Source organism: Pleurodeles waltl, chromosome 3_1, assembly GCF_031143425.1.
Source record: "Pleurodeles waltl isolate 20211129_DDA chromosome 3_1, aPleWal1.hap1.20221129, whole genome shotgun sequence".
NCBI lineage: Eukaryota > Metazoa > Chordata > Amphibia > Caudata > Salamandridae > Pleurodeles > Pleurodeles waltl.
In genome coordinates this window covers 1,107,038,508-1,107,064,913 of record NC_090440.1, presented here as the reverse complement: position 1 = coordinate 1,107,064,913, position 26,406 = coordinate 1,107,038,508, and the positions used below count along the sequence as shown (strand labels likewise).

The following is a 26,406-nucleotide window of genomic DNA, read 5'->3' as shown; positions in this document are numbered from 1 at the left end:
TCAAGGGTCCCGTCAGACACTGCAGTGCCAGTATGACGTGGAGCAAGCCCAATGATGATACATGAGGGCCTTTGCTTCTGAATTTACTCATACCTTGGTCACCAAACGTTTTTCTGTGTTGTCTTGTTTTGGAACAGTGTACTCTGGTGATTGGTACATTATGAATAGGGAGTATGTACACTGGACCAAGTAATCTCCCAGTCCCTTTCCTTTCTTGAAATATTCAGAGGTCCTTGACCTGTCGCTCCCTATAATGGGCGTCAAAACTAACATCTTGGCCAAGGTTCTAATTTCAGCATTGCCAGACACCTACTGAACCTCTCTTGCCATTCAACAATGCTTTAACAAATAACTTCTTGGGCAGTTAGGCAAAGCTATGCTCTGGGCCCTGAGTCAATTGGCAGATAGCTCATTGCCACAGTTGGCACCCAGCCATCCTGACTTGGTAACACAACACCCTACATGAGGGAGTCTGGTGGTCCAGACATGCAGCAGCAAAGTCATCCCGAACACCTTTCTCACAATTATTTCTGGCGGTGAGCCTACCAGTGTCTTCCACCCACACCATTGCCAGGATGCAGCAGAATTTACTAGATCTGGCCTTGACACAACTGACTGCTTAGATAGAGCAATGGGCACAAGTGCAGTGCTTCAGTGCCGTTCCTGGATGATGTATACAAGCTTCTTTGGGGATGTCCAGGCATCTTTAGTGGACATTCCATTTGATAGCTTTTGTCTTGTTGATAAGAAAGCAGATTCTGCCCTTGAATGGTTTAATGTAATTTGTGCCACAGGGGGTATGCCCCCAACAGGCAGTTCCCTCAGCAGTTTATCCCTTTTTTGGATATGCTACAGGGGTTGCAATACTGATAAAACCGGATCTTGCCACTTGCACAACAACCTTCTTTGCCATTTCATGGCAGAGGCCTCAGCACCCAGAGGCAACGTTCAGGTCATCAGGGATAACAGGCAATACAATCCCTCATCCTCCTGGTATCCACAACCGCAAACCACTTAAGTGTGTCTGTTTTGACACATGTCTACACTGTAGGATACAGGATCAGACATTTTTTCCAAGGATGGGAAGACATCACTTTGAACGCATGGGTCCGTCAACTTGTCAAGCAGGGCTGCAGCCTTGCATTTCTTTTTTCCTACTGCACCTTCCACCACGATCAAAGAAGTTGACTGAGGAACACTTGTTCATTTTGCACCAGGAAATGCATGCTGTTAGAAATGGGGTTCCTGGTTGGCTAGGGTATGCACCTCAGCTAGGCAGAACCCACCACTCTAGTCAGTGCGGGTAAGTTACACACCAAAGATAACCTGTGCTCACCCCCAGTAGCTTGGCACAGAGGCTTATCCGCAGAGGTCATGTGCAAAGCGCTTGTGCATCACACTCGCACAAGTGGCCCAATAAATACACTCCAAAAAGAGACTCTAAACAGGATTGGAAAAATATTAAGTGTCTTGTATTGTAAATATATCTCAAAGTCTAACAACAACATAGCCTGTAGGTATTGTGCAGAGGGCCCCAGTCCTGCACATATACCATAGGTCAAAACAGCTTAAAACATAAGCCTTGCACACGTCCTACAAGGACTGGGATAATAGCTATTACTCTGGTACTGTAAGGACCCACATCACAGGCATCCGATCCCAAAAATGACATGAATCATAACCACTGGGTATGCACAGCAAGACTCTACACAGGATAATGTCAGGGCACAACATACAGCAGAGAAACCCCCACTTTGCAATAAACCATTACGACGACAGTAACACATGCCCTTGTATAAGTAGCAATACAATAATTTGCTCTGTACAGTGAAGCTGACGGTTGCCATGAGGGCGAACATGAAAGGTTGTATGGCGCTGGAGAACCCACTGTAGGAGCACGTGGGAAGACCTTGTTCTGTCCTCTCCTGCATAGGGTAATTCAAAATAAGAAGGTGGGGTTCCCGCCCTTGTCCTTTCGTTTGTGCGGGGTGGCTATCCTAAAGACATTACCTCCTGGGATGTAACTGCGGTCCTCGGTGGTGCGAGGGCAGATTTCCCCACTGTGTGGCTTTGCAGCCCGAGGGCAAGGGACGCGGCGCTCTGAGGGCCAGGCGGCCTCCTCTCTTGTGGTTTCAGGCTGCAGGCTGAAAGAGAGAAGCACAGGTACAGTTCCTTCAGGCTTGCTATCTCCAACTATGAGCCTGCTTTCCCACTCCCCACTTGGCCGGCAGAGGGGCCTTGAAAAGGTGAATCCTGACTGCCGGCAATGCCGCTTCCTGACCGCACGAGGGTGCTGCGGGGCGGCACCTCTCTCGTCGGGTGCTATATCACGGTCCCATCTGTTGAAGGGCAAGAACTGGGTTCTCCGGCCCTGATGGAAATGAAAAGCATTTGCAATGCGCTTTTATTACAACCAGGGACACGGAAACATAAAGCTATTCTTTTGGTAGTGCGGCACCTGTGAGGCCCCCAAACCGATCTGGCAGAGAAAGTATGGGTGGCCTCTCACATAACTGAAAAGCGCTTCCCGCCTTCACACGTTCAGATAGATGACCAAGAGGCTGGAAGAGAAGGGGGCCATGAGACATGAGCCATGAGCCATGCAGATGTCTCATCTGTCAAACTCGCCTTTCCTGTGTTATGGATTTCTGGAAAGTATGCACCAAATAGAGCTTGTTACTCTGCCCAGATGTGGATTGGAGACAGACTGCAAAGCACTAGAGTTACAAGCACAGAGAAATGTCCACTTTCTAAAAGTGCAAAAAGAACAGTTGATGGACGGAATGCAGAACAAATCAAACATTCACCCCCAGTCACAGATCTGGGTTCAATCCATCAAGCTATAGCTAACTGGAGTGATGCAGCAAAGTTCACAATTAGATGTGGTTTGGATATGACGGACTTACTAGGCAGAGCCATTGCTTCCACGGTGGTGCTTCAAAGTCCTGCCTGGCTGAGGACTACCGGCTTTGCAGGGGATGTCCAGGCATCCCTTATGGATATGCCATTCAACGGCACTTGCCTTTTTGGTCACAAGACAGATTCAGCGCTTGAGCGATTCAAGGATAGTAGAGCCACTCCTAGGTCTTGGGGCTCACCATGTTCTTGCAACAGCTGCCTTCTGCGGCTATGGTAAGGGCTCTTAATCTATGTTCTTTTCCCCCTAGCCACCATGGGCAGCAGGCACCTCAGTCCTTTTGTGGCTGCAGACGTGGCTCCCTCAAGCCTTGTGGGAACCAAGGCCAGAGGTCTACCTAACCTGCTTCTCCCTTCCCCGGCAGGTGCACCCGCAAAGTCCTTTTAATATGACCTCACAATGTCATGGGCACCCGGTTGGTGGCAGAATTCAGCATCACCTGTCCCACTGGCAGGATATTACTTTGGGTGGTTCAGATTGTCTAGCAGGGTTACACTGTACCTTTCCAACAGTTCCTCTCGACCCCCACCTTCCCCTATTCGGCTGAGGGAGGAGTGCTAGGCCTTCTGGCCAAAAGAGCCATTGAGAAGGTCTCAGCCTCAAAAGTAGGTCATGGTTGGTATTCCCGCTACTTTCTGGTGCTGAAAAAGAAAGGAGGCATTTGCGCTATATTAGACCTATGCGCACTCAATCACTTCCTGAAAAAGAAAACATTCTAGTTGCTCACTCTGGCTCAGATTCTGTCTGCCCTCGACACTGGAGACCTGATGGTAACGATGAGCTTGCAGTAAGCCCACTTCCATATCGCCACCCTGCCTGCCTATAGGCGTTATCTGTGGTTCACGGTGGGCCACGCGCTTTATCAGTTTGCTGTGCTCCCCTTTCTCCTTACCAGTGCACCTTAGGTGTTCATCAAGGTCATGGGCGTGAATGCAGCATATCGTCCAAGATCAGGGGTTCCAGTCTTCCCCCCATCTCAATGGCTAGCATTCGCTGGGGTTTTCTATAAATGTGCCAAAGTCGCACCAACTCCCTCTCAGACACTCTGTAGGAAGCTGGCTCTCTTTATAGTGCACTAAAATGAAGTACACCGTGCGGAGCTCAGTGGATCTACAATTGGTATTGCGCAGGTAAAAGTAGATATGACCAATGCTGTATTTGTGGTAGTGTGGGCGAGCAGTTAGGCTTATCAAAGAGTCGTGTTAAGCATTTGTTGTAGTCACAGGAAATTGAGACACACACTCAATGAATAAATCCAAGACTAATTTAAAAAAATAACATTTACTTTTATATATGCTTTGAACCAAAGAACTTAATTATAAGGTAAGCAGTTTTTAAAAGACAGATACTTTCCAGTTTCGAAAATCACCACTTACTGCTATAACCTATGGTAGGAAAACAAGAATGCAGTCTTTCAGGTAAGTGCATGGCTTACAAATATAGTCTTCGATGATTTTAGGTCAACACCAGTCAGGGATCAAATCATTACCAAAAGTGCACCCACAGCGGCACAGGGCAGCCAGTTGCAGAGGTCGATTTCGGAGTTGGGTGTCCAATGTTAACCAATGGAGACTGGGGGGTGAATGAAGATGTTGAGGTCAGCGCAAGGGGGGGGGGGCCCACAAGGCAGCAACAAACTTACACCCTCAGCAGCACAGAGGCAGTCTGGTGCCCAATCTTAACCAGTAGAGACTGGTGGTTACGAAGATGCACTGCTCACAGGTGAGTAAAGTGGTGTCAGGGGTCGTTCTCCTGGGGTTGAGGTAAGCACAGGGAGGGCTCACGGCAGCACCAAACTTACACCCTTAACAGCACAGGGGCGGCTGGGTGCAGAGTGCCAAAACAGCGTCAGGCGGCCAATGCAAATCAAATGGAGTTTTGCAGTTCCTCTTGTTCTTTTTCGTTTAAAGTTGGTTTCTTCTTGAACATGTCCACTCTACGCGGGCAATCTTGATCTTTATCAAAGACAGGCAGCCCTCCCAAAGCTTTGGAGGTCGCTGGGCTGCAGGACAGGCTGGTTGGGCTGGGGTCAAGTCATTTGGTGTCTGCGGTCTTCTCTGCTGATGCGACTCTGTAGTGTCCAGCTCTTCTTAGGTTGTCAGGAATTTGAGTTCTTAGGTTCAGGGATGCCACCTAAATACTCATTTTAGGGGTGTTCCAGGGAGTGCCTCGTGGTAGCCAATGGGCTGACCACTTTCAGGGTGACTACACCTTTCTTATGACCACTCCTGCTGGGAAGTGGGTATAACCTTAACCCTAGTGGCCTAATTCCTTCCCAACAAGATGGAGGAATTAAAAAAGTAGTGTCCACTTCAGCTCGTCCACCTTAGGGGTGGGACTGGCATGAAGTGGGCACTCCTCCTAGTTTAACTAATTTTCCTGCCTGTGCTGCTGCCCAAAGTGGGGTCAGGACCGGGGGATTGGTCATCTCCACCATCTGTAGAGACCCGGGTCGCTTTGCAAAGGCGGCAAGGCCTTTGAAGCTCCCCGCTCTGTAATGTCCATCCTGCCTGGGAGAGGAGGTAACACATCTGCTCAGTGCAGGCTTTTGGCTATGGGCCTTGAGAGCACTGGCTCTCACTGCGGGAGTCCAGTAACGCATCTCTGGTGGCTGAACTCATCAGGACCAGTCAGGCAACACACTAGTAGCTGGTAGATTTTCATGGGGCACTTCTAAGGTATTCTCTGTGTGCATTTATTTATAAATCAGTCACTGAGATCAGTGTGGGTTTATTAGTCTGAGATGTTTGATACCAAACATCTCAGGATTCAGAGAAGCAGTCATGTCATGTAGCTGGGGAACATGCGTTTAAAATTGCTTCCCTGTACACTTACTATGTCTGAGAATTAACAGACATAGCAGGAGCATATCTGCTCATGCAGATATACCCTCACATGTAATATAATGCATCCTAACTTAGGGCTGTAAGGCCTTCTAGAGGGGTGACGTTTTATATATTGCATGCAGTGTTTAGGGGACATGGCACACAGCCGGTGTTCCATGTTGTATTTTCAATTTTGGAAGCACCTGGTCAAGCAGCCTGCAATGGCAGTGTGCATACGGTTGTTGCAGGCTCCCTCAGAAGGAAACAAGTTATGCTGCAGCTCTGAGGGGCTCTCTTCAGTACCTATTCCCTAGGTACCAAGGGCACCATTTACTAGGGACTTACAGTGGGGCTGAAGGGCCAGGTCACTTGCCTTGTGCAGGCTGGACTGTTCCCATGGGGGGCAGGGTCAAAACTGATTTGAATATGGCTGGGTCCAAACTGGAATGTCATCGGTAGCAAAAAATGATGGATTTTAGTCCCAGATATCTGTATTAGGGGGTGAATGTTTGACATTGTCAGCATTCCGTCCATCACTTGTTTTTGTTTGCATTTGTCTCCCTAAGTGGGAAGGGTATGCCCAAACGTGGGACTCTTGCTTCCTATGGCACGAGAGTCAAGCTAGCCTGGCTGATGAAAGGTGATACCCTGAAACCGTTCCTAGGATGCTTGTTTCCAGTCCAGGGAAGACCTGGCTTAGCAGTTCGGGCTGGACTGTTACCATGGAGAGCAGGGTCAAGACTGATTTGCATATGGGTCCAAACTGGAATGGCATGGGTAGCAAAAGACAATGGCTTTAGGTCCAGATCTCTGAACTGGGGGTGAATGTTTGACATTGTTCAGCATTCCGTCCATCACTTGTTCTTTTTGCATTTGTTGCCCTAAGTGAGAAGGATATGCCCAGACGTGGGTCTGTTGCTCCTCGTGTCACTGGAGTCCAGCTAGCCTGGCTGATGAAGGGTGATACCCTGAAACCAGTCCCTGAATGCCTGTTTCCAGTCCAGGGAGGACCTGGCTTGCCAGTGAGGGCTGGAGTGTTCCCATGGGGAGCAGGGTCAAGACTGATTTGCATATGGCTGGGTACAAACTGTAATGGCATGGGTGGCAAAAAAAGATGGATTTAGGCCCGTACTTCTGTACTGGGGGTGAATTTTTGACATTGTTCAGCATTCCGTTCATCACTTTTTGCGTTAGGGAATGAACACTGGCACTACGGACCTGCTCAGTAGGAACCCAGTGCACTTCATTCGAAGTTGTATCTAAAAAACAGGCAAAAAGGTGTGTGAGGGGTACTGCAACCAGATCCCTATACACTCCCTTTAATCAGGGCTGTTCTGCATACCGTGCAGTTTTTTTGCCTGTTGTCTGAAATAGTGAGTCCAGGATATTCGGGCTATGAGTCTGATGTTTCAGCCTCGATCCTGGATTTCTGTGAGACTGACTCTGAGGCTGCTGGGCCTCATGGCTTCCTGCATCCTGCTTGCAAAACATGCCTGTTGGCATATGCAGGCTTGGCTGTAAGATCAGAAGTCCCTGTAGGCGGAACTTGAGGGGAATCTCTCTGACCAAGGCCAGTAGATTGGCAGGAACTGCAAATGATCTGCAGTAGTGGCGATTGGTTCAGCGGCAGGCCCTCTCCCTTCCCCACCTAGAGCTCACAGTGGTGACATGTCACTTCTGGGTTTGGGCGGTCATCTGGGAGAAGTGGGGATCAGATGTCTCTGGCAGAATCTTGGCTCCATAAAAACCTGTTGAAACTGAGGCCGGTCCACCTGGTATCGAAAGCCTTTCCTCCTTCCACGGAAGGCTGGTTCAGGTATTCACGGACAACACCACTGACATGTGGTATTGCAAAAAATAGGGCGGGTTGGTGTGGACCCTGTGTCAAGCGGCCCTGCATCTCTGCACACAGCTGGAACACTCAATATATTTTGCTGGTGGTTAAACGACTTCCGTGCTCTTTGAGTGCCAGAATGGACAAACTCTGCCATTGATGCCTCATGAATCACTAATGGCATTCTCCATCTGGGGCTGGAGCAAGGTGTCTTCAGACACTGGGGAGAACTTTAATTAGATCTGTTCGATACTACCAAGGACATGCAATGTCAGCATTTCTCGGCACTGGAGTTTCCAAGGCAGCTCTCACTCGAAGATTAATTTTGTCTTGAGTGGAACTCAAGACTCCTGCACGCCTTTCTGCTGGTACCACTCCTGCCCAGAGTTCTCAAGAAGATCGGAAATGACTGGGCCCGAGTTGTCTTGGTGGCTCTGGATTGGCCACAGAGAGTCTGGTACCCTGAACTCCTGAGCATGAGCATCTGCCCTCCGATCAGGCCGACCCCTTGGGAGGATCTTCTTTTGCAGCAATAGGACAGGGTCCTGCACACAAACCTGCACCCTCTTCAGCTACATGCGTGGAAATTGAGTGGCGACAGTTGAGTCTTTAACCTCCCTCCAGAAGTATGTGATATCATTCTTGCCATCATGCTTCCCTCAACGTAAACAGTATATGCCTTCCAATGAGACAAATTTGTGACTTGATGTGCTGTCAGGTTCAGTGATCTTCTGCCTGCACACTTGTCTGAAGTCCTTTTGTTTGCCTTATCTTTTGCCTGGCAAAGCCTTGCTTTGGGCACAGTTAAGGGGTTTCTTTTGGCTATCCCAGCTTTCTTGCGGTTGAGGGGTCAGGACACTGTTCAAATCACTCGTTGTGACTCATTTACTGAAGGGGTTGCAGCACGTTTCCCCCTACACCTTTCATTATGCCCCAATAGGATCTTAATTTAGTTATCACATTTTTTATGTGTTTACCCTTTGAGCCCATGCACAATTGCTCTCTGAGACTGCTTACCATAAAAACAGTATTCCTTGTAGCCTTAACATCTACAAAGAGGGTTAGCAATTTGCAGGTGCTTTCCAGCAACTGCCCCACATACTACTTTTTTCTGGACAAGCTGATCCTTAGGACCCCTGCCTCCATCTTATTCAAAGTGGTCACATCTTTTCACCTAGGTCAAAGCTTCATGCTGCCAACTTTCTTCGAACCCCACTCATCCTACCAAGGAAGAGTAGCGATTTTACTGCCTGCATCAAAAAAGACCGTTGTCATTCTACATTGATCTTTCCAGATAATTTTTGGGTGGATGATCACAGTTATGTGCGCGAAGAAGGGAAGGGCAGTACACAAGGGAACAATCTCGAGGTGGATTGTCCTCTATATTACAATTTGCTATGGGGTGGCCATGAAGCAACAGCCTAAGGATGTGTGGGCTCGCTCAACGAGACCCAAAGCTCCGACCACTGTACTAGCTTAAGGAGTCCTATTTCTGGTTATCTATCAGGCAGCTACGTGGGCTTTGCTGCACACATTTGCCAAACATTACAGTGTGGACAGTTAGATGCTCTGTAATGGGCATTTTGCCTGTTCAGTCCTCTAGTAGCTCTGGTTTAACAGATTTTCAGACCAACCTCTGGGGAGAGATTGCTTTGGCATTTATTTTAAGGCAAGGAAGCTGAAGCTAGAAGTCTTTGATAAGGACTTAACTGGTAGAGGCTGTGTCTAGCCACAGATTCCTTACTGACCCTCCCACTCTCCCTGTTATGCGAACTACATCCTTCCACCTCCAAATGATCCTTCACGATCTCACTTTGGCACAGTGGTCACACCATCTCCTTATGGCTCCATGCTCTGGCATGGACAGATAGTCACAAACTCAGATCAACAGGCTGGAGCGGCACTTTTATAGGCGCCATGCATGTCATTTCTGGCGTGGACAATGCCATACAGATCTCAACGACACCACCCATCAGTGCGCAAGCGGAATGCTCAAAATGTATAGATCTAGTCTGACACCTGGGAAATAATCTAAGATAAAGAATCTGTGGCTAGATAGTCACTACTAGATAAGGTGTTACTGAAAGTAAGTAACTTGTTAGTGTGGGAGAGACTGCGATCAGAGGACTTTGGTTTCCAACAGAAATCTGCCTCAACATCAAGTTGCGTTGAAAGCCTTCCAATGTCCATCACTGGGAGGCTGGTACAGGTGCTCACAGACATGACTACTACCATGTGGTACAGCAAAAAGCAGGACAAAGTGGAGTCTTGGGTACTGTGCCAGGAAGGGGCTGACTCGCCAGGATATTTTTCTGATCATGAACTACTTAACAGGATCTCTGTTATTTGTTATTTGTTGTGTGTCTGCTTTTTTGACGTTGCTAGATCATCATTGTTCGTTTAAATCACCAATTGCGTTGAGATTTCTAAAAGCTTTACAGCGTAGGTTTCCACCGAAGCCCTATTATGCTACAGTGGGATATGTTTTGTTTTCACTTTTCTAATGTGGACACTATTTGAGCTAATGCACATCTGTCCAATACATCTCTTTTTCTCATTTTTATTTTTGGATTTTTAACTAGACATTCATTTTAGTCAGTACCAAACAATTACCATGAGCATCCACAGTCTTCAAATTAGCTTTATTTAGTTTTAGAAATACAAACCATAAAAGCAAGCCGAAACAAGCAACTTAAAAAAATCAATAAATACCAATAGAACATTACATAAAACATCCGCGATCCTAAAAACCGTCTAAATGCTATAAAACAAAAATACAATCCATCTCGACTTGTAACAGACACCACAAAACACTTCGGACATTTAGTCACAGCTATCCCTCAGCCATATAGCAACTTTCAGAAAACCAAGTACATTAAAAGTAATGTCCACGATAGCAGTTGCAAATACATAAAAGCCAGCCTAACTTGAGAGAAACTTCCCCTCTCCAAAACAGGAACAAGATAGACATTCCGGGCAATCACATAAAAGTTACAAAACATCGTAAAGTGCAGTGTATCCTGTGGAGACCTATTGTAGCAGCTGCAAGGTGCAGATTTGTACCCCCTAATCTCACCCAGGGGTAGGCTAACAAATATGATGATAAATCCAATCGAAACCTGGCTATTAGAAAAAAAATCATGCCTTTTCTTAACAAAGAGAAAATAAGGTTTGGTAGCTGGCACTGTCTTCAGCATAATATGTCGACAAGCACTGGGCTTGGCGAAGGCAGACCTCTCTCTATCCAGAGCCCTTTGTCTGAAGAAATGAGCCCATGTATAGTTGGCTTTGCAGATCCCCTCCGGAGAACTAAAAAGGTCACCCCTACCTAATTTCTGAATGAAGGACCTAACATACTTAATCCAGGGAATATAAAGTGTGTGATTGAGAGACAAACTTTCATGAAGGATCTCCTTACTAAGTTTGATACGAGGCCTGGACCAGATGTTCAAGCAAAGAGCAAGCAGATGAAAGGCCATGAGGTCTGAGATATAACCTACTCCTAACTCCTCATGCACCGAAAGAGGGGGTACTTTGCGGAAGGAACAAAAGCCTCCTTTTGAACATATTCTCTACTATTTGCAGCTCTGCCTGGTTAACGTATCCCTAGATTTTACTGTTATAGATCATTTTGGGGGTCATTTTGCTCTGTAGATCTGCAAGAGGACCCTGATCGGTCTACTACCTAGTCTGGTGGCAAAACTAAAAACTGCTGCATTTGCACGCTTAAAATCTCCCTTTTTCCTATGCACAAGAGGGTACCACCTTGAATCTGAATCAAACAGAAGCCCTAAGTAAGAAAATGCTCTGGTCTTAGGGAGAGCACAGGTTCCTAAAATGAACTTGGTTGATTTGGTGGAACGAGACCAAACTACAATAACAAAAGATTTATTTTCATTGATCGATAGGTCCCACTCTTTTATAAACCTGACAAAGTTCAGCAGAGACTGAAGAACATTAGCAGTTCTGGCCATGAGAACCGTGTCATCCGCATAAAGCAAACCCGGAAGACTGCGGGACCCCACTCATGGACAATCTGCTTTCACATCAGCCAGAGCCTGCTCTAAGCTGTTAATATACAGGGTGAATAAGAACGGGCCACAATACAACCCTGCCGGAACCCTCTATTAATACTAAAACTGTTTGAGCACTGGAGATCTTTAGAGAAATGAACTGAGACCTTAGTGTCCTTTTGAAGGTCACGTAAGAACAAAACAATGTCCAGCTTGTTCCCTCCGTAGCTCCAATAGGACAGAACTATAAATGTCATGAAAGTGGGCCACCCGTGAATTTCAGTTGCCAAATTACTTCAAAACCCCTAATAAAAGCCAGCCAATTAGTATTGTCAAATTTCCCTTCAATACCAGCAACGTTCCAACTAATGAGTTTACATTAATTTCTGGGGGTACAATCTGGCAGGACCTCAAAACTTGTCTCCTCGCCAGTTTCTTGGGTGTTCTGTGCTGCATCCCCTGACAGTCAATCGCAAGCATCCAGGCAAGACAAAGGGGCTCACATATTAGAAAGAGATAGTTCTGGTGGAGCCAATGAATGGCTGAGTATTCAAACCGGTCACACATGAGGTACACATGATTTCAATTACAATGATACATCTTACAATGAAGAATCTGCTTGCAGTTTCAGCAAACTCTATAGGGTAGGACAGGTTAATACAACCAGCATGAACTTTTAGTCTGTAGGAGCACCACAACTCTAGCCGTGGCCCCCAGTGTATACGATAGAGGGGAAAGGAGCATAGACGTTAAGAGTACTATGAGCTTTAAAGTATCAACATTGTCATCCAGAAAAGTGAGGTTATTCAGCATAATTCTCCATATAAGGATAGTTGATGTTGCCTTCGGATCTCTTAAGACCAACTTCAGAAATATCTCCTCTGCCTCAGCCCAGTCCATCATGTACCGCACCCATTACCCTGCTTATGGGGGTCCCTTCTGCATCCAGTGTATAGAACATAAACTTTTAGCCAATACCAGCTGTAATCATGCAGATTTATGTCATATTCCCTTGTCTGTCACTTTCGGGATCACATCCAGTAAACCTTGTTTCCGCGTACTCCAATGGTAAGAAAGAAACATTGTGCAATTTTCTCCCAGTAATTGAAAAATTCCCCACAAAACATGTCATATGGAAAAATGATGCATCCAGGAGCCCACACCGCAGGCATGCAGATGTTTTTTCGTGCTAAATTCTACTCAGCTTAACAGGGTCATAGGATATACAATGAAATATAATACATTGTATTAACTTAAGTCAAGCATTAATCAGTCTCCTTCACCTGAAAGTAGTCTTTAGACCATTCTGTATCCGTGATAGGTGCTTGCATGTCAACTTCCCATCACTCCTGCACCTTTAGGGGCACTTTACTCATATCTTTTTTTTTTTTTTTAACACTTATTGTATTGTGGATACCAAACCTCCAGGTCCTCCATGGACAGGAAACAAGCATCCTGGGACCGGTTTCAAGGTACACCCTTCATCAGCCAGGCTAGCTTGAATCCAGTGGCGCAGCGAGCAAGGAACCCACGTCTGGGCATAGCCCTGCCACTTAGGGCACACAACGTAACATCACAAAACAAAATAAAATGATGGACGGAGTGTTGAAACATTTCAAACACTCACCCCCAGTCACTGATCTGGGTTCAAGCTAGCCTGGCTGATGAAGGGTGAAACCCTGAAACTGGTCCCAAGATGCTTGTTTCCGGTCCAATGAGGACCTGGCTAGGCTGTTTGGGCTGGACTGTTCCCATGAGGGACAGGGTCAAGACTGATTTGCATATGGCTGGGTCCAAACTGGGGTGGAATGGTGAGCAAAAGAAGGATGGATTAAACCCAGATCTGTGACTGGGGGTGAGTGTTTGCATTTTTAAGCATTCCGTCCATCATCCTTTTGTGTTGCTCTATATGCAGCCCAGCTCTTGGCCTTTGCAACTGAAAAATGTTGGTTTGGAGCCACACAACACCAACTGCTGTTGCGCAAAAGTAACTCTTGAGTTTCTGGATCCAGTCTGGCATGTGGGAAAATAGTCCGAACATGAGAAGTATGCAGTTAGAGTATCTACCAGACAGAGCATTACTGAAGGTAAGTAATTTTTAAATTTAGTACATTGTTGAAACATTTGGCCATTGAAACTTGAAAGGCACACCATTGCATTCCTACTCATTACTTGAATGTTAACTCTGTTTTTCCGGCTGCTAGGATATTGCTAAGATTTACTGAATTCTACACCTGTACATTGTTTTACTTCAGCCAGTGCATCAAAATGTAAATCTTTTTTCCAATGTTTTGGCAGGCATTTCGTGAAGAGTACTCTAGATTGCATCTTTTGTCGGAAGAGGTGCCCACACCACACAATGACCCCCGCCTGCAGCACGTCTTGGTATACTTCTTCCAGAATTCTGCTCCAGGCCGTGTGATAGAACGCACCCTTCTGGAACAGTTTGCTGACAGAAACCTCAGCTATGACGAAAGGTGGGTTAGTTAAGTTTAAGTTGTGCAACATCTAAGTAAACACAAAAACTGCCACATATCTTTGTGTGTTTTTTTTTTTTTTGTAAATGCAAGCACATTCTTTATGAGAATATAGCCTAATAAACTACCTCATTTGAAAGCAATGAATGGGGTAATGCATTGATAGGACATTACGCACAAAACTATAATTACATTAATGTACTTAAAAGGGGGTGCAAACTGTGACCTCCAAAAACACATTTAAGGGCAGGCTTTAGAGGAAATGAAAATAAGACATGGTACTGTGAACAGGAGGGATACTTTAGGCTCTCTAGGTCGGACAGGTTACATTTGTTTCCAGGGAACAAATGTAAAAACTTTGCAAACAACTTGCAGAAAGTATTGTCTTTGTAGGTTGAGCCTTTTTCCCAAGAGGTGTGTAGTGGGCTCTCTGTGGTTGACTTCTTCCAACCCATAGCGCACAGACACAGCAATTGGGTGATGCAGCCAGACAAGTTTGAATCAGGGAGGGCCAGCTGGACTCAGAGGGATCAAGTAGCTGGTAAGCTCCCCACTAACAGGGTTGCAGAGGGTAGCCTTGGGCAGGAAGAGGTAACACTCTGATGATTTCTTCTGTGTGCACTTCTAGCACCAGGAATACTTTGGCCAGAGGGTATTACTCCTTTCATTTGTGAGGTTCCTTGCAGTGTGATATGTTTCTCAAGGCAGACAGTTGGCGACATTTGACAGTAGTGTAGGTGATGAGCCTACTTGATATGGCCTTCACCTCCTGGGTTGAAGTAATGTAGCTTATTTCTACAAAGAGCCTTATTGGGTTTTACAAAGCTCCACCAGAGGCAAAGTGTAACATGAATGCGGTGAGTATGCAAGCGTCCTGATCGGCTAGGTAGAATATACATTATTTCTTGTCTAGTACTATCTATAGTCCAATTCCGCAATTCACTCGCTCACACTCCAGTGGCACTCATTATCTTCCCATTTAGCTAAAAACAAACAATTTAGTTTTAGTAATGTATGTCCTGCAATTTTCTTGCGGGCCGCTGTTGCTCTGCCCGTGTACAAGGCGGAATGTCCTCAAACCATTTTAACAGGGGGTAAGCCCTGCTCTCCTCTCCTGGATCATAGGGTCTCAGTGATCTCTCTGTGCTGAACCAGACGTCTCACCGGGATGTTAGGGAGTTTCTTAATGGGCGGTCATTCCCTACAACATATTTCTAGGGTCTTTGGTTCAGGGAGCACTGTGGTAAATCTGGCCGAGTTTCGGGGAACTGCCCTGACCCAGTTATGGAAGATGTTCATCTTCTCCATAGTGCTTGAGGTTTTGCTCTAAAGTGTCCTCTTGGCTTGCATATGGATGCAATCGCAGACCTTTGTTTTCTTCCCTGCAGAGCACCCTCACCTGAGCCTCCGCCAGAACTCTGTCATGTATCCCAGGACGGGGGCGAGTGGATTTCCACTGCATTGTGATGCATCGCTTGGCCAACAGTAGTAGCAGGGCTTTCGTGGATGTGGCAATTAGGCATGCTTCGATGGATGAAAGTTTTGGTCTATCAGTGACAGCTACTAATGCACTCTGGACTGACTCCCAGTAGTGTCACAGAGACGGGCAGTCCCATAAAACATGTCTAAAGACTGCAGGGGCATAGTGGCAATGGATGCAGTAGGTACATACCCCCAAAAACAGATGGACACTTTTCTCTGGTGTCAGATAGACCCTATGCGGAATATTTAGCTGAATAAATTGAAAACTTACGTTTTTGGAGACTTTTCTGGGTATTCCGAGGTCCTCTGCCATTCCTTGCCATGAAGTGCTTTCCCCTGAGAGCCCCAGCCATGACTCTCTAAGGGGTAGTAATGGTCACATTGATGTGATCTCTGATTGCTCTGTACAGCCAGAATGTCAATTTACGGCCATTCCTATTAGTGTGTAGCATTTGTAATAAGGCATTAGTTGGTTGGGGGGTACACCCTGGGTTTTTCCCGCGCCTCCTAAGGGATCCTGATAATACCATAATGGAGAAACTGGCCTTGCAGGAGATTAAACTGGTAATGCAGTGTGTGAAAGTCCATTAGCTTATGCTCTTGGTAAAGATCCCCTAGAGTGTGGAGCCCAGTATATATTGATACCTAGATAACGGAACGTGGAGATGGCCCTGTACAGACTGTGGTCTCCAGGTAAAATCAGTCTTTACAGTGCATCTTTTGTGAGCGGGAAAGTGTGATTTTGCATGATCATCTGTTAGTCCTGAGACCTGGCCGAAGGCTGTGAGATCTTGTGATATTGGGGTGAGGTCGGCCTCCATGCCACGGGTATGCACAAGCATATCATCCTCGTAAAGTGATACAGTATGGGTAATGTTTTCTAGTAGGCTACCCCCAAAGCTTCATGGCAAAGGCTTGATGTCCAGCGCCAAAAGTAAGGGCCATAGGAGGGCAGCCCCCATTGTATATCCTATGCTAATGTATACTTTGCTGATATATATTGGCCTGTCTATTAGCCTTGCTATGGGTGCGCTATAGAGGAGCCTGATTCATTTGAGCAGTTGATGGGGCTCCTAATTGTTCTAAAGTTTTAAAGAGGTAATGCCATCTGAGGGTGTTGAACACCTGTTCGACGTCGAGAGATAAACACCACTCTATGCCATTCCCTGGGGACTCTCTTCATCATGTGATATAGTCTCCTAATGTTGAGGGGTGTGTTTCTCTTTGAAATTAATCCATTCTGGTTGCTGTGGATCATCATAGAAAGGATTTAACGCAGTCTCCCCCATAGGATGTTGCTCAATATTTTGTAAGTCCTATCTAGGATTGAGATGGGACGGTAAATCCAGTGCTCAGCCGAGGATCGTCCAGGCGTCAGGATCAACGTTACTATTGCCTCGTTGTTCGTACCAGGGAGGTTGCCTGTTGCGAGCTGCGCCGCGTACTTGCACTTTAGTTTGGCCACTGTAACTGTTGCATATTATTCTGCTGGGAGTCTATCATATTAAGTGTCTTGCCTGTCAGCAGTTGCCAGATGGCTTCCCTGATTTCTTCGGTCCGCGATTGGGACAGTAGACTGTCTCCCAGATTCACCAGGAGTGTGGACTGGAAACTGTTGCTCTTGCAGGAATGCTTCAGTTGTCTTGTCATCCTCTGGCGTATTTATAGTTCTGCTGGAATTCTTCATTTATGCCTGTTTGTGTGGTAATCTCCCTGCGCTCTCATGTTTATGAATGATGTGGGTGTATGAGTCTGTAGTATGATTAACCACCCCTGCTGTATCCCCTTAGGCCTTTGAGTGCTCAATTTGTGAGTTGTAGTACAGGCACCAAATCCATAAAGCAGTCTGTGTTTTTTTCAGGCTTCTAGTAATCTAGGCTCAACTGTGGAATTACCCACAGCAGCTCGTTCAAGAGACGGGAGGGATTCCTTTAGGGTTTTTAGCTCCGTTAGGAGCGTGTCACGGGTGCCTTCATGGTTCAGAGGCAGACCCCTCTGATTACTATTTTGAACGCCTCCCATTTTATTAGGTGGGTTGAGGCACTGCGGTAGTAATTTACAACTGCAGCATGAAACGTGTCTCTTATGATAGAGCCCCATCAGCCGCAATGGATATATTTTCCCGATGGAAGTCTGTACTTGTCCCCCATTGAATTGTACTTCAAGGTGGCTGTTGTCCGAGTGTGTCTTTCCCAGGTAGGTGGATGGAGGACCCTCATATCAGTTGACGGGCCAAATAAATAGTCTAATCTGGAAGTAACTCATGTGGGTGTAAGAAGAATTAGTATTCTTCCATACCTGGGTTCTGAGCCCTCCAGAGGTTCACCAAAGGTCATGCCTAAAACCCGTTCTGTAAAGCATTGGCATAGTGGGAGGTCAGGGCACCAGACATTGGGGATGTGAATGCTTCTCACAATATCTAAGACAGAGTTAAGCTCTCAACCTAGTAGTCATGGCATGCCTACCAGTTTCCGTGCGAGAGATAGCAGGAATGTTAACTGTTTGACGTTAGGGGCATATACACTTGACTGGACCAAAGGGTAACCATCCAACCTACCCCTCAATAGCACATCTGGGCCATGGTGGTTGATAAACATATCTTGTTTGTCAAATGGTACAGTTGGCCTCATCCCGATTGCTGCTTCCCTTGCAAAGGCAGAGTATGTGGTACAGTACAATTGGCCATGGCTTTTGCTTCTTAGACTACCCGTCTGTAATATTCTAGACACACATCATCAGATCAAATGAAGCAAGGATGGATGCACAAGATGGTTTGCAGAAGCAATCATAGGTCTGCCGTGAGAATTTCATACAGGCTTCACCTAGTCCTCTGAAAATTAGTAGGTCTTGCAGACAAGAAAGTTTAAGGGAAAGACGTCATTCCATCAGTCCACTTGCCTAACATATTGTAGGTATTTTTATTTTGCAGTGTTCATTTGTAGAGCTGTTTTCAGAGGATTTAGGCTGATGTGCACAGTGGAGAAGAAGACTGAGACTGCATAAATCTTGAGCTATGAAGGACATCAGATGGGTTCCTTTATCATGTCTCATACAGAATGGTCCTCTTTACCAGGGAACAATCTATCATCCGTTCCCTGGCTGCAGATTGAGTATATGGGACAGCCTCAACCCATCAGAAAAACATACACACTTAGTATCCGTACAAAACCATAGGAACAGCACCAGTACATCTTGAAGAAATTGATCTGTATGCAGATGAATGGAACCCATGGAGCAGGATATGAAGCTAGGGTGGTCTTGTTACCTACAGAAACATTGTAAGTTTGACATATGTATGGCAGTGTTGACCAATGGGAAAAAAGGGCTCAACCCAGTAGATGCCATTTCCACAGATAATGCCATCATATCTTATAACTGCAATATCATAATACGGGGGGGTGTAGATTCAGAAGTTGTAGATAATTTGGGTGCAGCCGCTCTGATAACTGTCTCACCATAATCCCTTAAGATCCTTTTGATATTCATTGCTGGCCCACACATTATTATCTTATTCCGGGGCCTCCAGCCCCAGCATTACATCAGAATCGGAGGACAAGACACCATTTTTATCAGTATCGTCTGCCAAAATCTTTGCTTTCCAACGCCTAATCTTGAGTGAATTCATGATCAGTGCACATAGCAGCTACTGTCAGGCGCATTTACAGGGCATCAAGTAAGCCTTTAACATAGGACCCATTTTTTATCAGGTCTCTGCTGAAGCAAGGAACCGTTGCTGCATCCAAAGAAGCCCGAAGTCATAGCACCCTCCAGATGCGTACTTAGAGTACGTAACAATTTTTGCGTAGCTAGAATATAGGCATACATAAGAGCAGTCAGTTTACCTCCTTCAAAGTATTGCACTTTGAGTAAGCGACAACTTTCTGCATCTTCAGGCATAATGCAAACTATAATCAGCAACAAGCGTTTTTTTTTTTTTTTTTTTTTTTTTAACATTTCTGACTGAAGAATTATCGACATGATATGTACAAAATCAGTTTTGCGAAGGTAATCATTAGTGAGACGACAATCATGTCTCCAATAAGTGAGGATATCGCTGTTGAGTGAAGGGGGAGATATTTGTCACCCATAGATCATAATGGGGCTTTTCTTTTATTACGGCTGCATATATCCACTGAGACCCACTTGGCCAGTGTGGTATGTGTTTGGCTACCCTTCGTTGATGGTATAAATCCAACAGAGATAATATCTCCTGTCCTAAGTTGGAAAGCGTTGGCAGGGCTGCAAGCAACTTCAAAATATTTCCTCTATTCAATATGTTCTGTTGCCATTTGGAATTATATGCTGGATACAGGAGAGCTCTCCATTCTGTTGTGGGGTGGAGTATACTCTGAACCTCTTCCACATGAGTTACAATGTTCTCCCTGGTACTGAGCAGGACAGGCCAGTTCGGTAGCGAACAGTTGACTGGGATATGGCTGTGGCGTTTGGACCCCACAATTGCTGACATGTTTGAGTCTTTTCCGAAGGACTTGGTCTGTGCATATCACCAGGTTTGTGTGTCTCATGACTCCCTAATGTAGGGCTTTTTGGGTCATATGGTGAGGTTCCTGTGGACACAGGGAAGTGGTTTCAATGGTCTTTATAACGATGCCTGAGGGATCTTGCTCGAGGTTGTCTTGGATTTTGTTGAGTGCACTGCCTGTGAGTGTTTTCGTTAAGCTGTCTGGATAGTATACCTTCTTTTGAATTTTTTGATGTAAGCTATTCATCAGTACTTTTCGGTGGTGAGGAGGTGGTGGCTAGTTTGTCTAAACCGGTCCTTTTGAGACAGCTCTCAAAGATTGGGTAGTTGGTCCACATGATACCTAATTTCATGCTCCTACTTTTATTTCTTGCTTTCCTCAATCTTTTATTTTTATGTATTTGTTACCTTTTACTCTATGTTGGAGAAGCTGGTTTGTTACTTGAATTCGGGCTTTGAGTTCCTGTAACGTCTAGGGTGCCTTTTGCCTCTTTCTTCTGCGGAAAATTGTCCTCACCTGAAGCTGCATTGGATTGTGATTTACTTGCCGGTACTTTGGTGATAGCTTCCACTTGGTTCCAGAATCAGGCGGCTGATGCACCTGGCACCTCTTTGCCTATGTGCATCTTGAACCTTTTGTGTACCTGCAGCTTGGGCACGATGTTTAGTAGCATATTTAGCTTATTGATTATGGGTGCACAGGCACATGTAGCCGGTGAGAAGGTGTAGGCTGCCTGGGCACAAGTGATTAAGTTGTCCTGATTTGTCGGTTTGGAGTCTATTCCCGCAATAAAACCTGCTTGTATGTTTAGTAGGTCTATCTGTATATCCAGCTTTTTTGACTGATAATTCAAGGCGTCAAATGATGCCTGAAGGGTGGTTAGTAACCTGGCATCGATGATATTTGATTCTCCGATTTGAGGTTGACACAAAGGACTGTGCTGCAACGTTTTTTTGGCATGTGGATTGCTGCGGCCTGTACGTGTGACTGGGAGCCGTGGCACTTTCGTGTAGCTTTGCTTCCATGTGGTCCAATATTGGTTTTAATGATGCAGCAAAGTCGCATCATGTTGAGTATTGTGTTTGGGGTTTTCCTATCCTGTTTTATTATTTTCATCTAAATCAAATTGTGCTGTACATGTAGGACTTTTTTCCTCATTGTAGCTGGGCACGTAATCCAGGTCCTGGGATTGATCTGAGTCCGCAAGTGATGTAACTTTACAAGGCCCTCAACTTGGATGAGATTTTTGTGGACGTTTGTACTAACATTGAGTTTTAGTTAGTGACCTTTGGCAACTTTAGATTGAGTATATATGGTGTTGAATGCACTTGGGCTTCACATATTATTAATCCCTGAGTTTTCTACATCTGCATTACATTGCTGCTTGTTGTGATGTTGTGTATTAGTAAATTGTGCATCAGTTGTGGTGGGCTGCTCACTTGTTGTAAGGCTGCGATGGTGCTGTGATAGAATACCATGAGTCTCACCTTCCCCCACTTATAAAAACTTTGAGGACGGAGCTTCCTACCCAAGTTGGATGATCAGTCACCAAGGCTTGAGATACAGGTGTTAATTAGGATGGGTCCCTTGTCTTCTGGGGCACGACTGTTTTGATTCAAGAGGCCTGAATTTGTTGGAGTAATGGCGGCAGGCAATCCTTGAAGGGCTTTTGTGCTGGAATAAATGGCTGCTGGTGGGTCTTTAAGGAATGAAAAACTATTCAGCTGATCAACAGTTCTGGAAAACATTTGAGCAAAGGGGAGATGAAACAAAGAACAGCCTAGGCAGTTTTTGCTTTAGTATTCCTAGTCCAGAATTCCTGCTGCTGCTTTCTCCGCTTACTGTCTATTGTCTGGAGCGAGGCTGCCTGGGTTTTCCCTGAGCACATGATTAGGTGGGCCTCTCTTTATAAAAGCAAAAGGAATGACCCCAGTGGTTCTCTACCCCTTTGGCCCTTCCAGTCCACTCATGGCCATGCAGAAGCTTATAAGAGCAGTCACTGTGCCCAAAATGAGGATGTTGATGTCTAAGCTGAACTATGCTGTAGACTCGAGGATGCGCAGTTTAGGGGAGAGCCAGGCTTGCTGTACACAATGTGAAATAATGTGCTAGCTTTGTACGGGGCTTGTGGCTGGTCCTGAGTACCTGTGGCTCAGGTTAGCACTTAACTGAATTTGACTTAAAGCAGGATTGTAAAAGGTGCCACCTGCCATTGCTGACCAGTCACTGCCGAACAATGCTGTCTTCCTCAATCTGCCCAAGCCTCCCTTTTCCACTTCTCCTCACTTCGTTTCTAGTACTTCAGTTTTTGCGCCAAATCTAGTCCATGCGGGGCAAGAGCTTTGTTGGGGGAGCATGACGAAATGATTACTATGCTGCTCCTTAAGAAAGTAAGTGCTGCTTGCTGCCACTATGTGCTGCTTCAAGCCCCCACTAGTGCAGACTCTTGGTCTGTGGATCCACCTGACGCTGCTTGGCCTGGGCTAGTTGAGGTGACGGAGAGTGATTAGGTAAATATGGATGTGAGAGCTCGGAAGGCTCCTTTCCAAGACCGGGGAAGGGCAAGTTGCACAATGATGCGGAACCAGGCCACATGCCACACGGGTGTTGTCTTCTCTCTGTTACCTACCATGCCTCCAGGGGATCACTCCCACAGTGCCCTCTGGCAAAGTGACGGGGCTGCACCTGACGAGCAGCTGCAGTATTGCTGAGAGGGCACAAGCGAGGCCAGCCTCTTCTGTGGCTCTCTTCCTCACATACACCTACTATCCAGGACCTCAAGGCTTCCCTCTGCACACGTCGGGGTAGCCTGCACCTCTCGGATCCCTTTTCAATGGCCCCTGCTCAGCTGCAGGCTCAACAGAGCAAAGTGTGAGCTGTGTACGCAGGGCTAGATTGCTCTAGTCTTGTCAGGCACCATGTATGGGAGAGAATAGCAACACACTAAAGGTGCACTTTAGGGACTATGTAAGACAGGGTTTAACTCAAGTCACCATACCAGAGTAAGTTGGGAAGCCAAGAGCAGCAGTATTTCATACCTAGAAACACAGAAAGGTGCTGGATTTGGTGGTTAACAAAAGTGCTGTCACAGCGTAAGGTACAGCGAAAGTGTAGAGTTACCCAAGTACAGGATTTTTAGACACCTCAACAAGGTTAGCTTTAGGTTCAGCACTGCACAGGCATTGAAGAAGCCACGCATCACATTAAGAACAGAGGTATGCAGTTGGTTACTTTTTGTCACCATGATCTTGTACCAGCACCCATAGGCCAAAGCCTACCTTCTTATGAAAGTACATTGTGAAATCTTTGGCATAATCTGGTAACCCCAAAATAGCTGCGTAAGATAAAGCAAAGGCTTGTTCTGCCTCCTTGGACCAAAGCAGTATTTGTGGTGTCGAGATATGGTAATAAGTTGTGAACAGAGCTTTGAAACATAGAGCAGATCTGTGTTTTTCCAGTCGATATCACGTGACCCAAGTATCAGAAAAGGGGTAAACACAATTCTTTTATTTTTTGTGAGAAATTTTATCTCCTTGCTTCACTCCCTCTTTGCAGGTACGTAGTATCACTTTTACATTGGTCAGAGGCAACTACAGAATCATCCAAGCACTGGATCATTGTAGGCCCGCCTCAAAAGACTGGGGTGTCCAGGTCTTCAAGTGCTTGTGAAAAGATAGGTGATTCTTGCTTACCCCAGTGCAGACTGTCAAGAAGAATAGGAATAGAGAAGAAAATAGAAAATAAATCCACAGTATTGAACGATGAGGCTTTCACCAGAATGCATGATAGAATAGTAACTTAATTAAGTACAGCAGGAAAACATGGTAATACAACAGCATTTATAAATGTAGGTCTTGACTGAATCATTGTCTTTATCAGGCCTTTTGGAAGGCAATATGGTAGGTGTTACAGTGGATACCATAATCTTTTACTTTATAGAGCAGCACTAACCTGCAAGAGTTCTTGCTTTTGCCTTGAGACGTAATGGGTTTTGTAGTTTGCAAGGGAGTTTCGGCATTGGGTTCAAACTGTTATTGACTGTTCCTGCAGTACAAAACCAACATAAAGCGCTAGCACTTTGAAACCATGAGGAGGACAGGACGTGATGCACAATATCGGAAAGGAAGTGAAGTATTCACAGTATTGTGGCTCTTACAGGACAATCATTTTTCATAATTTTAATTTTCAGTAGGCTCAAACAGACACCATCACAAGTACAAATTACACTACAGTTCACTTTACACAGAAGGGCCCTTAGCAGCAGGTTTTCAGAAAAGGTGGGACTTGGGAGGAAGGTGTACTGCTCAATTAATTAAATACATATACAGTCAGTAATGAAGTGAGTACCACGTCTTATCATTGACAAATGCATCAATTATTTTTCCCCAGGAGAGAATGAGTAAGGAATTCAGAACTTTTTTAGGGGTGATCGACTAGCACCAATATCAAAAAAGCAAGAAGTGGGATTTTCGTTAATAGCACATTGCATGTGTTGCCATTTATGGTCTACAGGATTAAAAGCATGTGCAGAACAAGCAACGCACTTCTGGCAGTCTCAGCATGTCAGATATTAATTCTGTGAAGAAGGAAATCAAATTGTTTAGGTTGATCATGTGAGCCCTTGGTTGTGCACTGGTAGTCTCACTTCCAGCTCTCTTTCCCTCTGTCCCCAACTATTGTTGTCCTAATGATGGCCTTGAAAAGTATTACCAGGGTTGAAACGTCAGCGTTGTAACAAACTCAATCAGGGCTGACTGCATGCAAATTAGAGCAATTTGATTGTTAACATATGCTGCCTGAATTTCAAGATTGTCGTCCTTTGTTTCTGTACATAAACATATATACTTACATTTATTTACCTGTTGATCACAGTGTGATCACTTGGGATACTGAGCACGTTTTGGACTTTATTTGATTTTCTTTGTATTCAATAATTGTACCTGTAGGTTGGCTTTATGTATTTATTTAGGCCACATTAATTGCGATGAGTCGAATTCCTTTTGCTCAAAAATCTATTATACTTGTGTTAAATAAGACCATACAGAACCATTGTTGTATGTATACATGGTTACCAGGGTTCCTAGTGGGCCTATTGGGTTGACCTTGTCGTTTTGTACCAACCTTTTTTTCCCCAGAGATATGGTATTGTTAGAAGGTGAAGAAGGCACAAAATTGGACATGCAAAGGTCACTGTAGAGTACGAAGTCGCCGTTGTCATACTACAAGTCCTTGGGACCATTGGGTAAGTCGAGGCACCAGACAAAGAGCAAGAAGGCAAAGCGGTGTTCAAATTCTCCTCTAGTGTTGGCAGAAACTACAAGGGAGTGTTGTCAGTCTAGACCACGTACTTCAGAGTTAGGGCCGACTCCGCGCCTCCCCAAATTTCCGGGCACTGGAGCGACCTCTGTCCAATTAAAAGACTTACGCTTCATTTTTGCTGGCAGACCTTTGGGCCCCGCGGAGTCATAGGAGGCCCCATCGGGTTTTGCGCTGGTGGCTTCATCCTCAGCCCCAATGGTCTCCAATGGATCCACTCCTGGATCCGGACCGGTACCGGTCCTACCATCTCAACCTTCCCTGATGCCGACGCTCCCAGCGCCCATTGGCGGTGCCATCCCCATTGTCATCTCCGACACATAGCCAGATGGGTTTCGCCTGATACAGGCAGGAGCTTTGCTTCCTATATTGGATCCTGAGCCCTATTCTGTTGGGCTAGGACTTTGGGAAGACTGGGCGGAGTTGCTGGATGCTTTAGAATACCAGCCTTATAAGGAAATGGACTAGTGTGAGGATTTGGGTGAAGCTAGTGAACTTGACACATCTCCTGATACTGGTATGTTTTCTCCCCCTCTGTGGCTACAGAGGAGAGAGCCTGGTGCTGCGATAGTGGTGAGGAGGGCAGCTGAGATCCTGGACCTTCAGCCACCCCTGGTGGCATGCTCCCATTCAGTGATGACCTCATGGACGTCATTTTGGGTATCTGGTCCAAACCTGTCACAGTGGCGCCTGTGATTAGGATGATTGACCTCTGCCATCGCCCTGCACCTGGGGAGCCAAACTTCCTCACACAACACCCCACCCCTGAGAGCTTGGTGGTTTAAGCCTCGACTTCCCATGGTGTGTTCCCTCCACTCCCACGGATAGGGATTCCAAGAGACTGGACTCATTTGGGAAGATGTTTTCTTCTGCCAGCCTAGCATTACGGTACCTGAACACTGCATGCCTTTTAAGTCATTATTCCCACACACTGTGGGATACAGTTGTGAAAGTGCTGCCACAGGTCCCAGAGGAGACCTGAGCTATATTCTCTCAGGCTTTTTTTGCCAATGGGAGGGATGCAGCAGAATTTAAAATCGTTGCGAACTGGGACTGAC

At 45.8% G+C, this 26,406-nt stretch overlaps 1 protein-coding gene across 5 annotated transcripts in view; it reads left to right on the top strand.

Annotated features, from left to right (window-relative positions):
• USP28 (ubiquitin specific peptidase 28) overlaps nt 1-26,406 on the top strand; it is a 427,404-nt gene that overhangs the window by 317,732 nt on the left and 83,266 nt on the right. For all 5 annotated transcript variants that reach the window (XR_011201488.1, XM_069224386.1, XM_069224385.1 and 2 more), the window contains one exon: nt 13,888-14,066. Coding sequence is in view for 4 of the 5 variants with exons in the window: in XM_069224386.1 (XP_069080487.1) it covers nt 13,888-14,066 (179 nt within the window). In the remaining variant the exon portion in view is untranslated. The remainder of the gene's footprint in view (nt 1-13,887; nt 14,067-26,406) is intronic.